The 11,891-nt window shown below is 40.3% G+C and overlaps 1 protein-coding gene across 10 annotated transcripts in view; it reads right to left on the minus strand.

Annotated features, from left to right (window-relative positions):
* Positions 1 to 11,551, minus strand: part of CPSF6 (cleavage and polyadenylation specific factor 6) — a 1,684,023-nt gene extending 1,672,472 nt beyond the window's left edge. For 5 of the 10 annotated variants that reach the window (XM_044088012.1, XM_044088011.1, XM_044088009.1 and 2 more), the window contains exon 1: positions 11,421 to 11,551. In XM_044088012.1, coding sequence (XP_043943947.1) covers positions 11,421 to 11,531 — 111 coding nt within the window. In that variant the 5' untranslated portion in view covers positions 11,532 to 11,551. The other 5 variants (XM_044088016.1, XM_044088013.1, XM_044088018.1 and 2 more) reach the window with 5 other exon arrangements.
* Between the last annotated feature and the right edge of the window lie 340 nt (positions 11,552 to 11,891).

Consider the following 11,891-nt stretch of genomic DNA (forward strand, 5'->3'; position numbering starts at 1 on the left):
CCTCCCATCCCATTTACGCTCCATAACTCACCCTTTCAATTTGAGAAAGGACTCAAACTTCACTTTATGAGGACAAAAAGTTGTACTTGCCATGACCCTACCTAACCCCATTCTACCCTGTAGTACACACTCCAGTATACTATATTTTTCTTTTGAAATGTCTGAATTTAAGTGAGCTTGTAATGTTTTTCCAATTTAATGGATTGTTTTGAAATTGTACACTGTACTTTTTATGCATGTTAAACTAGTATGTATAATCTGTATGTAATTGGAGCTTTTCTCCTCAGGTCTCCACTGAAAATGGGCTCCTGGCCCAGTTGAACCAACCCGGTTAACAAATGTCAATAAATTACATAAATTACATAAATTACATAAATTACATAAATTACATAAATTACATAAATTACATAATGAATATTTTTTCCCAGAGGGGATAGCCATACATTCGCACCAAGCATTTGTTTCTGTAATGCCCTGAAGCTTACTTGTCCCAGTACGTCCCTGTTCAAAAAAAACTGCAGAATCAGTATTGTGTCAATATACACCATATGCACACTGCAAGACCACAAGCAACTCACAAAACCAGCAAGACACCTCATTATCACCCATCAATGTATTAGTTATAAAGGTTAAAACAAAAGGAACATGAACAAATTCCATACCAGAGTCTCTCTCTAACATTATCCTTGGAAGACAAAAGCTGTGCAGTGAAAACTTGAGTCAATGCCACCATTACTGCACACGCCTTGAGACATCCAGAGGCTTTAGCCAACAAACTCCCATTTAGTATACCGTAAACTAAATCAATAGCTTAAATTCCTACATGCAATGTCCACTACTTTGGCTGACTTTCTCCCTTCTATGGCATCAGGTAAACCTCAGGTTTTTGAATATACCACACACCGATTAAACTATGAAGCTTGTTTAAATCATTCAATAACCACATATTTTAAAATGCTAATACCCATCACCCTCACCTTTACAGTGGATACATACCAAACAATGTGAAAACCAGAGATTAGTTGACAAAATGGAAAAAGAAAAAAGCCTTCGATAGCTAAATGCCTTAATTCCTCCCTTGGTACCAAAATGTACAAGATTACTATGAAAGAACCTCAGAAAGGTGGCTTGCATAGAAACAAATGTGGTACACAACTGGGTACTTGTCAAGTTCCCGTCAAACAGCTACTACACCAGACTACTTGTAACAAGCATACTGGACAAGCCAGCTGAAAAGGGTGGGATAGAATTTCCAGCAATGGCACTCATTAGGGGGAAACCACAGTGCACCATACAAATGACTGCCAACAAAAGAAAGGCTGCAGCACTTAGAACATGATCCAAGACATGCAACCCCACTAAGCAGAGCATCACCACAACGTAACAGCACTCAAGAATGGCAACAAGTAACAGTAACCTGAGCACCATCGTGGTATGCTGGATATCAGGCTGTTGAAGAGACGGGGGTGCCAATAAGAATAACCAGAGAAACCAAATAGTAATCCTCTACAACCAGACACTGCAGCTAAAAACAGAGAGACAGTAGCCACACCATAAAAGGGCTGAAGATTAACCGACTGGGAATCCATACAATGCATTTGCGCAAGTCACACATTTAGCACAAAATCTTTAATACACATCATTTTTTTTCATTAGAAGTACAATAAGTTTGCAAGCCAATTTTTATAGAAACACAAGCAGAGAAAAGTTTATAAAATCCATGATTCAGAAAATGTAACCCCTCCATCCAGTGAGGGCAAAACCCTTTGTAGCCGATTACACCCCTCCCTTAGTTTAACAAACTATCAGTACCAACTCACAAGCCCAACTCTTGGAATAATTAAGTTTATTCATGGATTAAGGATAGATGATCTTGAGAATCTGCACAGTGAAATCTGGCATCTAAGATGCCAGTCAGTAAAACAAAACTAACACCTACCTACAGGGAACAGTACATGGTAGAATATGAAGAAATATAGACAAGTATATTTTTTGACACTTTAACTGTAGAGAGTTCTGTACATTCACTTGACTGATTTATTTATATATTTGCTGGCAGAAATTTAGTTTTCTAATCTTGCTGAAACGTTTTCACCCTACTGCTGTTGTGTTCTTAAAGTTGGTAAAACTGGTCAAACAGCTTTTCTGTTATCCGACTAACAACGCTTGGCTTCCGTCTTGCTAGTATAAAACTATTACTATTTTGCAAATTCCTACATATCATTGCTAGAATCTCCTTGTGTTCTGACTGTTTTTCAAACAAACAATCTGGAAATATAAAACTTAAGTATATTTTTTGAAACTGTTCAGAGTTCTGCACTGCCTATTTTTGCTTGACTGAATGATTTATACATTTGCTGGCAGAATTTTTCTGATCTTGCTGAAATTTTCTCCCACCACCCTATTGCTACTGTGTTCTTAAAGCTGGTGGCTTTTGCAGTTGCTCGCCCGTAATGTAAATTTGATCTGGGACACTCCTTCCAGTCGCATCTCTTTAGATCATTCTACCTAAGAGAGATAATTTGGGAAAGCCAAACCACTTAGTCCCTTAACCTTGAATTATTTTCTGTTCCTGCTCTCTCGTGTGTGTGTGTGTTGTGTATATATATATATATATATATATATATATATATATATATATATATATGTATATATATATATATATATATATATATATATATATATATATCCACGCACACATATTATATACACACATTATATATTAAAAAACAGACTATTCCCCTGCTTATATTTCCAATTTGTTTCTATCTACTATGTTACTTCATCTTGCTTGCTTTTTCCTGCTACTTGCTGCCTGTTCTCTAAAGTGCTAAGCTGCATCTTTTCTTTTAATACTGCTTCTTTATAACATGTCTAAATTAAGTGTTATTCTACGCTCTTAGTTTTGGTTTAAGCACTTGGGCTTTAGGCTCACCACTAAGCTGTGGCCTCTCCCTCAGATTCAGACAAATATGGATGGACAATTTCTTACAGTTTCTCCCATCAGTCTGGTTGATATAGGCATCCAGAGACAGTGTAGCAACTGTCTCATGTACACAGACAACCATCTACTACCACAACCTAGGAACAATTTGATTGAGATGCAGTTACATTAGGACCATAGAGTCCAAGCTCTCTCCCCCTCAAGCCAGTATATCTGGCACCAAAAAGATTGTCAACACAATCACTACCCACACAACATACATCTACATGTGCAAAGTCATCCACATAAACATACCCAAAGGACACATCTGAAGCAAAAAACACACACGATCTCCACAGCTCTCCAAACCATATACCACACATAGTTCACACACCTGTGCCTCACAGGCATTAAGGCTTCAACCATAAACGCAATATATTAGACTCCATTGAGAGAGACACAGATTTGCCTCTCACCAGGATGGATAAAGAGAAAGTCAGGGTTAGTTGTCAGTCAGGTACCAGAATCCATCATATCACATACACACTCAAGTCTCTCAACAACAGGTACTGTTATGACTCTGTCATAGTCCATGCTGACATGAATGACTTGAGACATACCTCTCTGGACTATATGGAGAGAGACATGACTGAGCTCGCTGATTGTGTTCCAGGCATGTCCCTAGCCACCCAGAATGATGCCTCAATACAAATAGAAAATGACTAAATTAGCTTAGTGTCTGGTGTCACTTCAGGGGGATCCAGTACCAGACAGCCTAGGAAGATATGATCGACAGACCCATGATGCTTTGCCAGAGATGGCCTACATCTGTCTCATCCGGGCTTCAAGCTTCTGGCAAAAGGCTCTTTCCCCTTATAATGCCTTTTTTTTTTTTTTAAGAAAAGTGAAGAGGTTAAAACTACCAACATAAAAATTTCAACAAAAAACAGAAATTAAAGGCAATGCTGCCAAACACTAAGAGTCCAAACATAAAACTGCACTCATTGCAATGATTCCTACCCCTGGAAAATGCTGACATCTGTGCAGTCACAGAAATCCGGTTCAATGCTGCAGAGAGCACCCCAGCCTTACCTGGTTACTCATCCTATCATACAGTCAGACCCCAAACTGTGGACAGTAAAGCCAAAGGAGGTGGAATTTCAATATACATTAAAGATGTACACACCTCCAGACTGGTCAAACAGTATGACACACAGGAAACACTCCAGGTGCAGTTAACCACTGACGAGACCCCTGTTCAAATCGCAGCTAACTATCTGCCCCCAAATCTATCAAGATTCAACCCTCTACCCTGATCCTGGGTGACTAACTTCCCAAACAGACTGAACTACTCATGCCAAAACACAAATGCCCAGAAAATCCTTGATTTTGTCATTGCAAATGCCTTGGAACAGCCAGTCGATACTCTCACAATAAGTGATAATATCTTGGACTTGGTATTAACCAACATGAGTAACCACTGCAGCATCCCTATAGTAACATCCTCCCTGGAAGATCCAACCACAAAGCAGTCACTTTCGAAGTCACCATATCCCCCAACCTCCCTCTAGCTAGAAACAGACAAAGACTTCTCCAAAGTTGATTACAGCCTCCTGAGAGATGGCATAAACAGCTTCAAAACCACATCTCCCTCTGTAGGAACTAGCACTAATATCCAAAACTACACCAAAGCACTATACGAGCATTTACATAGATGCATGGAATCAGGAATACCCGACAAGACTAAATCATTCTACGCAAGGAAGAGTAAATTTGTCTGGTGGACATTTGCAACAAAACGAAAAAAAAACAGCTGTCCAGAGACCAATAAGGAGCAGGTGCTCAATTAGAAGCAATGTCTCCTTAGCATAAAGCAGCACATAAAAGCACTAATGAAACCCTCCAAACCAAAATGTCAAGTCCAAACTGGCCACCTCTACTAGAAACAATCATAAGGCCTTCTTCACATATGTCCGCAATCTCAAAGGAAGCACCCAGATTCGTTCAGAACTGGTGGTCAAGGACACCACATATACAAATGTGGTAGATACAGCAAACTCGCTGTCTGAGATTCAGTGAAAACTTTACCCCTCTATCCCCCATGAGATAATCAGGACATTCCCAGTACCTGCCCCCCTCACCTTAGATCTAGCAAAGAGGTCATCACCGCTTTCTCTCAAATGCAAAAAATACAGCCTCCGTGGGACCCAACATCATCCCAGTTTGCATCCTACATGAACTCAGGCAGAACTTGCAGCACCATTAGGCACCCTGCTCAACCAAAGCCCAAGTACCGGCTTTGTCCCAGCTGAGTGGAAGACAGCCAGTCACCCCTTTACACAAAAGGTGGAGCATCAACCGATCCAGGAAACTATTGACCCATCAGCCTAACTAGCATGATCTGCAAGGCCATGGAACAGATTATTGTGGACCTCATTAACAAAGAACATTGGCAACCTACAAACACTTGATCCCACAAAGTTTGGCTTAGTCAAGGGGAGGTCATGTCTGCTAAATTTGGTAGACTTCAAGACAGTCAAAGCCACGGACGAGGGGAAGACAGTGAACACCGCCTACCTCGACCTGGCCAAAGCCTTTGACACTATTTCCCACTCTGGTATAACAGATAAACCCTCTCAACTAGGCATCCATCCATAAGTTACCAGATGAGTAGCGAAGTGGCTCACTAATGGAACCCACGTAGTCAAAACAGGGGATGCCACCTCAAGCAGTAGACCCTAACAAGCGGCATACCCCAGGGTTCAGTCTTGAGGCCTCTTATTTGGGATATACTTTTCTGAGGTGCATGCCAAAACCAGTGGGCTACAGCTGACCAAGTTTGCAAATGACTGCAAGCTGGGTGCGGCCATCAGCTCCCCTAGTGATGTGAACATCCCCCAAAAGGGTCTTACTCAGCTAAGTGAATGGTCCCAGAAACATGGCCTTAAGCTAAATACCAAAAAATGCATCACCACCACCACCCACCTTTGGGGAGAGTGACGTCCCCACAAATCACATTAATAACGTCCTAAACATGCAATCAGTCGTGAGAGATTCGAGCACCCCGGTTGACAGCAACCTGACATTTGACCACCATGTCACTTCCGTTGTACGGAAAACTTTATACACTGCCCACCTCACAAGTAAGCGTATCTCATCCAGGAATAAGGAGGCCATAACATCCCTGTATTCTTCCCTTAACGTCCCTTTCAGCATGTACCTCGCAAAGCACATGCAGCAGCTGGAAGAGGTTCCTCACCAGGAGGATCCAGAGCCTCAAAGATCTACCATACACAAATAGGCTAAAAGCCCTATCCTCTCTACCCAGTTTCATACAGACTCCTCAGAGGTGACCTCTGTCTGGCATACAAGGCAATCACAGACCCCACCTTGATGGGACTGCTGCATATCCACAAGCCAAGCACCACTCAAGTAATCCGTACACAAAGCCTCAACCTAGTCTGTGACATCAACAAGACTTGCTGGTGGGACAAGTGTCCCAGAGACTCCCCCATCTATGGAAGAGACTCCGTATCCACATCAAGCAGAGTACCTCTTTACCCCTTATTAAAAGCACAACCTGGATAACTGGACGGGCAACAGAAAATATACCCCTGAGATTCCACCTGTGTCCCTGCTGGGACAGGGGCATTGGGTACCAGTCTGTCTAAACATGGGCTAAACCTCTTTGCTAGGTTTACAAGGGCCTCAAGGCCAATAGCCTAGTAACCTCCTATGTTCAGATCCAGTGCACTTCCTAGTCACTTGTTTAAATTTTAACAGTGAAAGTTGTTGGTATTGAAAGTGGTGAGAAATTAGGAGAATCCATTTCTCAGACAGAAGTAATGGTAACAAATACACAAGTCTACACTGATGTTGGACACTATATGGAACAGTTTCTAGCGTAATCTTTTTACAGGAGTTTGTAATGAAAATTGGTTAACTTTTTCCCCAAAGAAGAAAATTGGCTAGGCTAAAAAAATGGCCTACGTGGACAGTTAGCCTAGTACTTTCCTATAAGCACACAAAACAGATTACGCATTATGCCTCTTTACACACCACATTTTGTTCCCAACTTCTTGCAGTTTTACAAGGAGAACCGTAGTGCGAGTTTATCTCCACTTTTTAATACTGAAGTGTGTCATTGATCCAGCAGGTAGAAACTAGTCAAGCATGCAGTGTTACATTTTAGGCCCTTAAGTCGAAGGAAGTAATCAAGTTGTAAAGGCTGCAAAAACCAAAACCATCTCTCTCCTGAGCACTGAATAGTAAAAACTTCCAATTTTAATACTCATGTGAAGAATGTGGTGTCATATTGTGGAAATTAGGCACCCAAATACAGATTTTTTCCCTCCATGCTGGCAAGTATTAATTGACAACCTAGTTATTTGAAAAAGAATGCATACACTGCTATGAGATAACTCTGCTTGTCATACTGTCAGACAGGAGAATTTAAGTGTGGGGGATAAAGTTGCCAGCCATGGTTAGTAGGAATGGGCACACTACTACTGTTTTACAAAAATAGACCTTTCACTTGACAACTGGGCATAAGCTGGAAAAGGTTAATCAGTCGCAGACATCAAGGGATGACAATTGTGCGATAGGTACAGCTTGTAGAGAAATAATGGTAGGAGAGTGGGAGGTTATGCACCCCAAAATATTTAAGTTTTGTGCCAAAAAGCAAGAAAATAAGTCACATTTGCAGGCACCAGATTACAGCACACAACTGCATACTTGCAATTATACAGAACCTGTAAAAGCTAAATGAAAACTCCAAGCAAGAAATTCCACTGAGTGACCCTCTCAAACCTCTTGTATCACAGGCACATGGGATATATGCAAATGATCCTTATGAACACAGGTGTTTCAGCTAAACGGCGATTATGAATGCACACTTTTTCTTTAAGTCATTTTAATGGACAATTCCAGGCCAATAAAGCCAAACTGCACTAGCTGTGGATATGCATATTTCAGCCTTATGACCTCATCAGCACAGCAGAAGCAGAGTGTTTGACTAAGCATAAGAACCACAGGGTCACTCAGTGGAAGTGCTAGCTTGGCTGGAGTTTTAGTTTTTACCAATTGTTTTTTCTGTGTGACCCTCTCACTGTTTTAATTATACAGAATCGGAGATGCATCAGTTACACTCAGCCCAATTAACCAGTTGTAATAAATGGTACAAAGCCCACGCACATCAGCGAGACATACCAAAACCACTACGTGTGTTATGCATACATATTACTAATTATATACAATATGTGTCCAACATACCATGTGTACTACATAAAGCAAGTGTGCATATACACACACACTGCATCTAAATGCATCTACAGAGCCAAAGAAATCCAATAATCACCCTCAAAGAAAAAGCATTCCATCATAAATAACCTCTTCACTGTGCATAGTACACCATGACCACAACTGTACACTATGAACCAACAAGAAAAACCTAGATCAAAATGAAATACCCAATACTTCAACTGAAGTTACTCACCAAAACCAACCCTAAAACATTCTTATGAGACTATAAAGCAAATAATACTACTACAAGAAACTCCATGCACCCTTTGGCTAATATGCTTCCATCTGCACCCACCTGTAGACTTCACCTCTGTTAGCTGCAGGTAGTGTCTTATGGACATCTGTCAACACATGCCATACCTCATCTACTTTATAAATGCTTCACTCTGCAAGGATATGGAGTGCAGACAACTAAAAATTCAACAATATTGCACAAGAGCTCTGGAAGATCTTGCTACTGAAAAAAAGTCTTCATTTTGCTCTTTAAACTTGAGAGAATCCAAATTCAACACTGCTGCAACAACAGAACATTGCACAAGGCTGACTGCAAAGTTTGTTAGACACACGCACCCACCCTTACCAACTCAAATCACCCTTCCAACAAACTAACTGGTCACAGTTGCAGTTTTCAGTTAGGCACCCCCTCCCCAGCTTCATGGCGAGAAGCTTGGCATTACAGGCCTTGCCCGTGGCTCGGCAGGTAGCACCTATCTTTTAACTAGACAGCGAGTGCCTGCAACACCAAAAGCATGTTATCATACACTATACAGACTTCTGCAGTGCAACACAAGACCACAAATTGCATATTAAATGAAAGTTGCACCTACATAAAACCACCCCACTAAACTGATCAAAGTAGAAACAAATCTGTTTAGTGCCCTGCCAAATTTTACTCTAGTCTTTTGTTAAGCTGTGTTAAAGGCAAACATTTTAATCACAAAATGTCAGCAAATATATGTGGACACTTAGTTGTGGGAGGGCAGTGCATATGCATAAGATAAGGAGGGAAAATGCAGTCACCATTACACCAACTCAATTTTCAACTCTGGGCAAAATAACTGGGGTTCAACTTTCACGCAGGGTAGCAAACTAGCTCATGTTAAACTGCAGTTGTAGCCCAAACGCACATAATTAGAAGTATAAATGTGTTAACCTTTTACACTACACGTATACACAATGAAGGAACATCACACAGTAACAGAAGTATTCAAACCCAGATATGTTTTACTCAAACTGAAGACAATTTTGTTTTTCTGAAAGAAAAATTCTGCCAAGGGGCACTTGGACAACTTGAAAAGTTACAGGAGAATCAAGACTGCCGACTAAAAACTTAGGGTTGGACAAGACAAGGGACTTCAAGTTTCAAATAACAGCAGCATAGGGAAACATGAATCTGAGGCACTTGGGTAAAGAGAACTAACTGTAAATGAAAGAAGGGAAGTCATTTACAGCTGAAAGGAGCATGTTGCCTTAACTTTAAGGTTAACAAATTGGTGACCTTTTGAAACAAGTTAAATTTAGCAATACTCAAAACAATGCCAGCCAATAATTAGAAACCAGGAGTTAAAAAAAAAAAAAAAGTGATTCAAAAATTACCTGGACCTGAGACAGATAGTGACTAAATCAAGCCATCTAATAAGGAAATGAAAAGATGGGACCCACCAAAATAATCTGCAGGTCTACTACCATTGTACGACTTTAAAGATATCGATGCAATGCCATAATGCAACATTAACAGCATGTTCCTCTTCAATATGAGCAACCCTTCAATATTAAAAAGATACTACCATACCCATTCTACGTGCGTCAATAATCGAGTTAAGCCATACCCAATTTACTTACATTGTAAATTCGTAACATGTTAACCACAGAAAAGATCAAAAGCCATTGCGTGGTTAAATGTGGTACTCTAAGATTTGACCAAGACACTGAGGGAATAAAACCCGGGACTGGTGGAAAAATCGTTTGCACCTCTAAGCCGTAACTTCACAGTTGAAAGGGGGGGGGGCTTCTGTCAATGCCTAGATCACCAAGACTACGAAAAAACAATAATGCACAGCTTAAAAACATGCATACCAAGACCAATGTCAACTACTACTACACAAGCTACCTACATGTGAAGTTTCTATTAAAAATATTACGCTTTTATTTAGGATCTTACTATTCCAATAATTTCTGGAGTATCAATTTCCAAGTAAAAGGACAAGTAGATAAATTCAAAGCCAGCACAGATCATGATCAGTGACAGGAAAATGCTAGATTAATGCCAATCACAACAAACGTATTTTGGCCGCTAAGATTACCGAAAAAGTTATCGCCTACACAAAAACAAAGCTATAGTAAAAATATTACATTAGACAAAAACCTTGTCCAGGTTTACAGAACAAAGGGCAAGCAGCACCAAGACACTTGTACTATTTTAGCAACGTGATAACGAGAATTCGTGCATATCCAACAATTTACTTAACAATTGCGGGCGCACCAGATTTTGTTTCCTGCGGTAGTTCAGCAGTAAATGTGAATACAATCACGTGCAAAGCATACAGCAATTCAGCAAATAAGCAAACTATTGAGCTGTACCGATCACTACCATTTTCCCAACGAAAATGCAGGCTTATAAATAAACACGTTTTATTAGACAACAGATGCAAACAAGCTGCGCTGAAACGCAAAATACCAAGCAAAGAAAAATAACTACGCTACTATTACATGCCACTAAAAAATTAAATTTGTGAATACAGTGGAATTTAGAACCTTGCAATCCGTGCATCTTCTTAGCACATTTTATTTAAAAATCCACGCGGCCTTCAGGCCCTGGAACACAACTAAGAAGGCCCAAAAACCTACTCCAACATTCTGTGCAAAATCAAGACAATGAAACTAAAACATAACTCGTTAGGCAGCTATACCAAATTCCAGATATTCTATGGTCCCTCTATATCCACTACCTCAAAGGGGAGCAAGCTCTGGATATCCTCCTAAGTGCACAACAACCACGGGGTCCATTTCACCAACCCCTACTGAACACAACGCTGGCCCACAATATACAGCGTCTAGAAAAACAAACAAGAAGAAATTAAAAAAAAAAAAAAAAACTTTCAGACTTAGCTGAGGCCTGTGATAACATTCAGCTGTCGGCACCCACAAAAAACACTTCGAACCCACCATTTTTGTTTGAACGTAAACCACAACGCACCTGACTAAACTCTTCACCTACATCAGCATAGATATCAATATGGTCAACACCGTCAGCCATGTTACCCGTCGCCTGTTCCCTCCGAGCTTCACATAGTGGAAAAAAGAACATATTCGTTACGTCACTTCCGTAATGGAAAGCTTGCTTCTTTGAGTTTGTGCTTGGTGGTCTCCTATTCTGAGCTAATTAGTTGAAGAAATTGTACATAAATTAAAACTTCGTTGTTTCGAAATGAACATAAAATAACTATGCATTAATTTTAATTCTATAGACAACGCATAGATTCATAAATGTGTAGACTGACAATGACGACCACTGGGACGTTTGTAAGACTAGTCAAACATCCCAAATGTAACCCACAAGTTGTAGTACTGGCTTTTGTAAATCTAGCCAGGCTTCCCAAATTTATCCTGCAAGTTTATGTACTTTAGAGGTTAAGTGGTTTATATAAGTTAGGGCATGATTTACAGG

The sequence above is a fragment of the Protopterus annectens genome, chromosome 11.part0, assembly GCF_019279795.1.
Source record: "Protopterus annectens isolate FY-2018-M chromosome 11.part0, PAN1.0, whole genome shotgun sequence".
NCBI classification, from domain to species: domain Eukaryota; kingdom Metazoa; phylum Chordata; order Ceratodontiformes; family Protopteridae; genus Protopterus; species Protopterus annectens.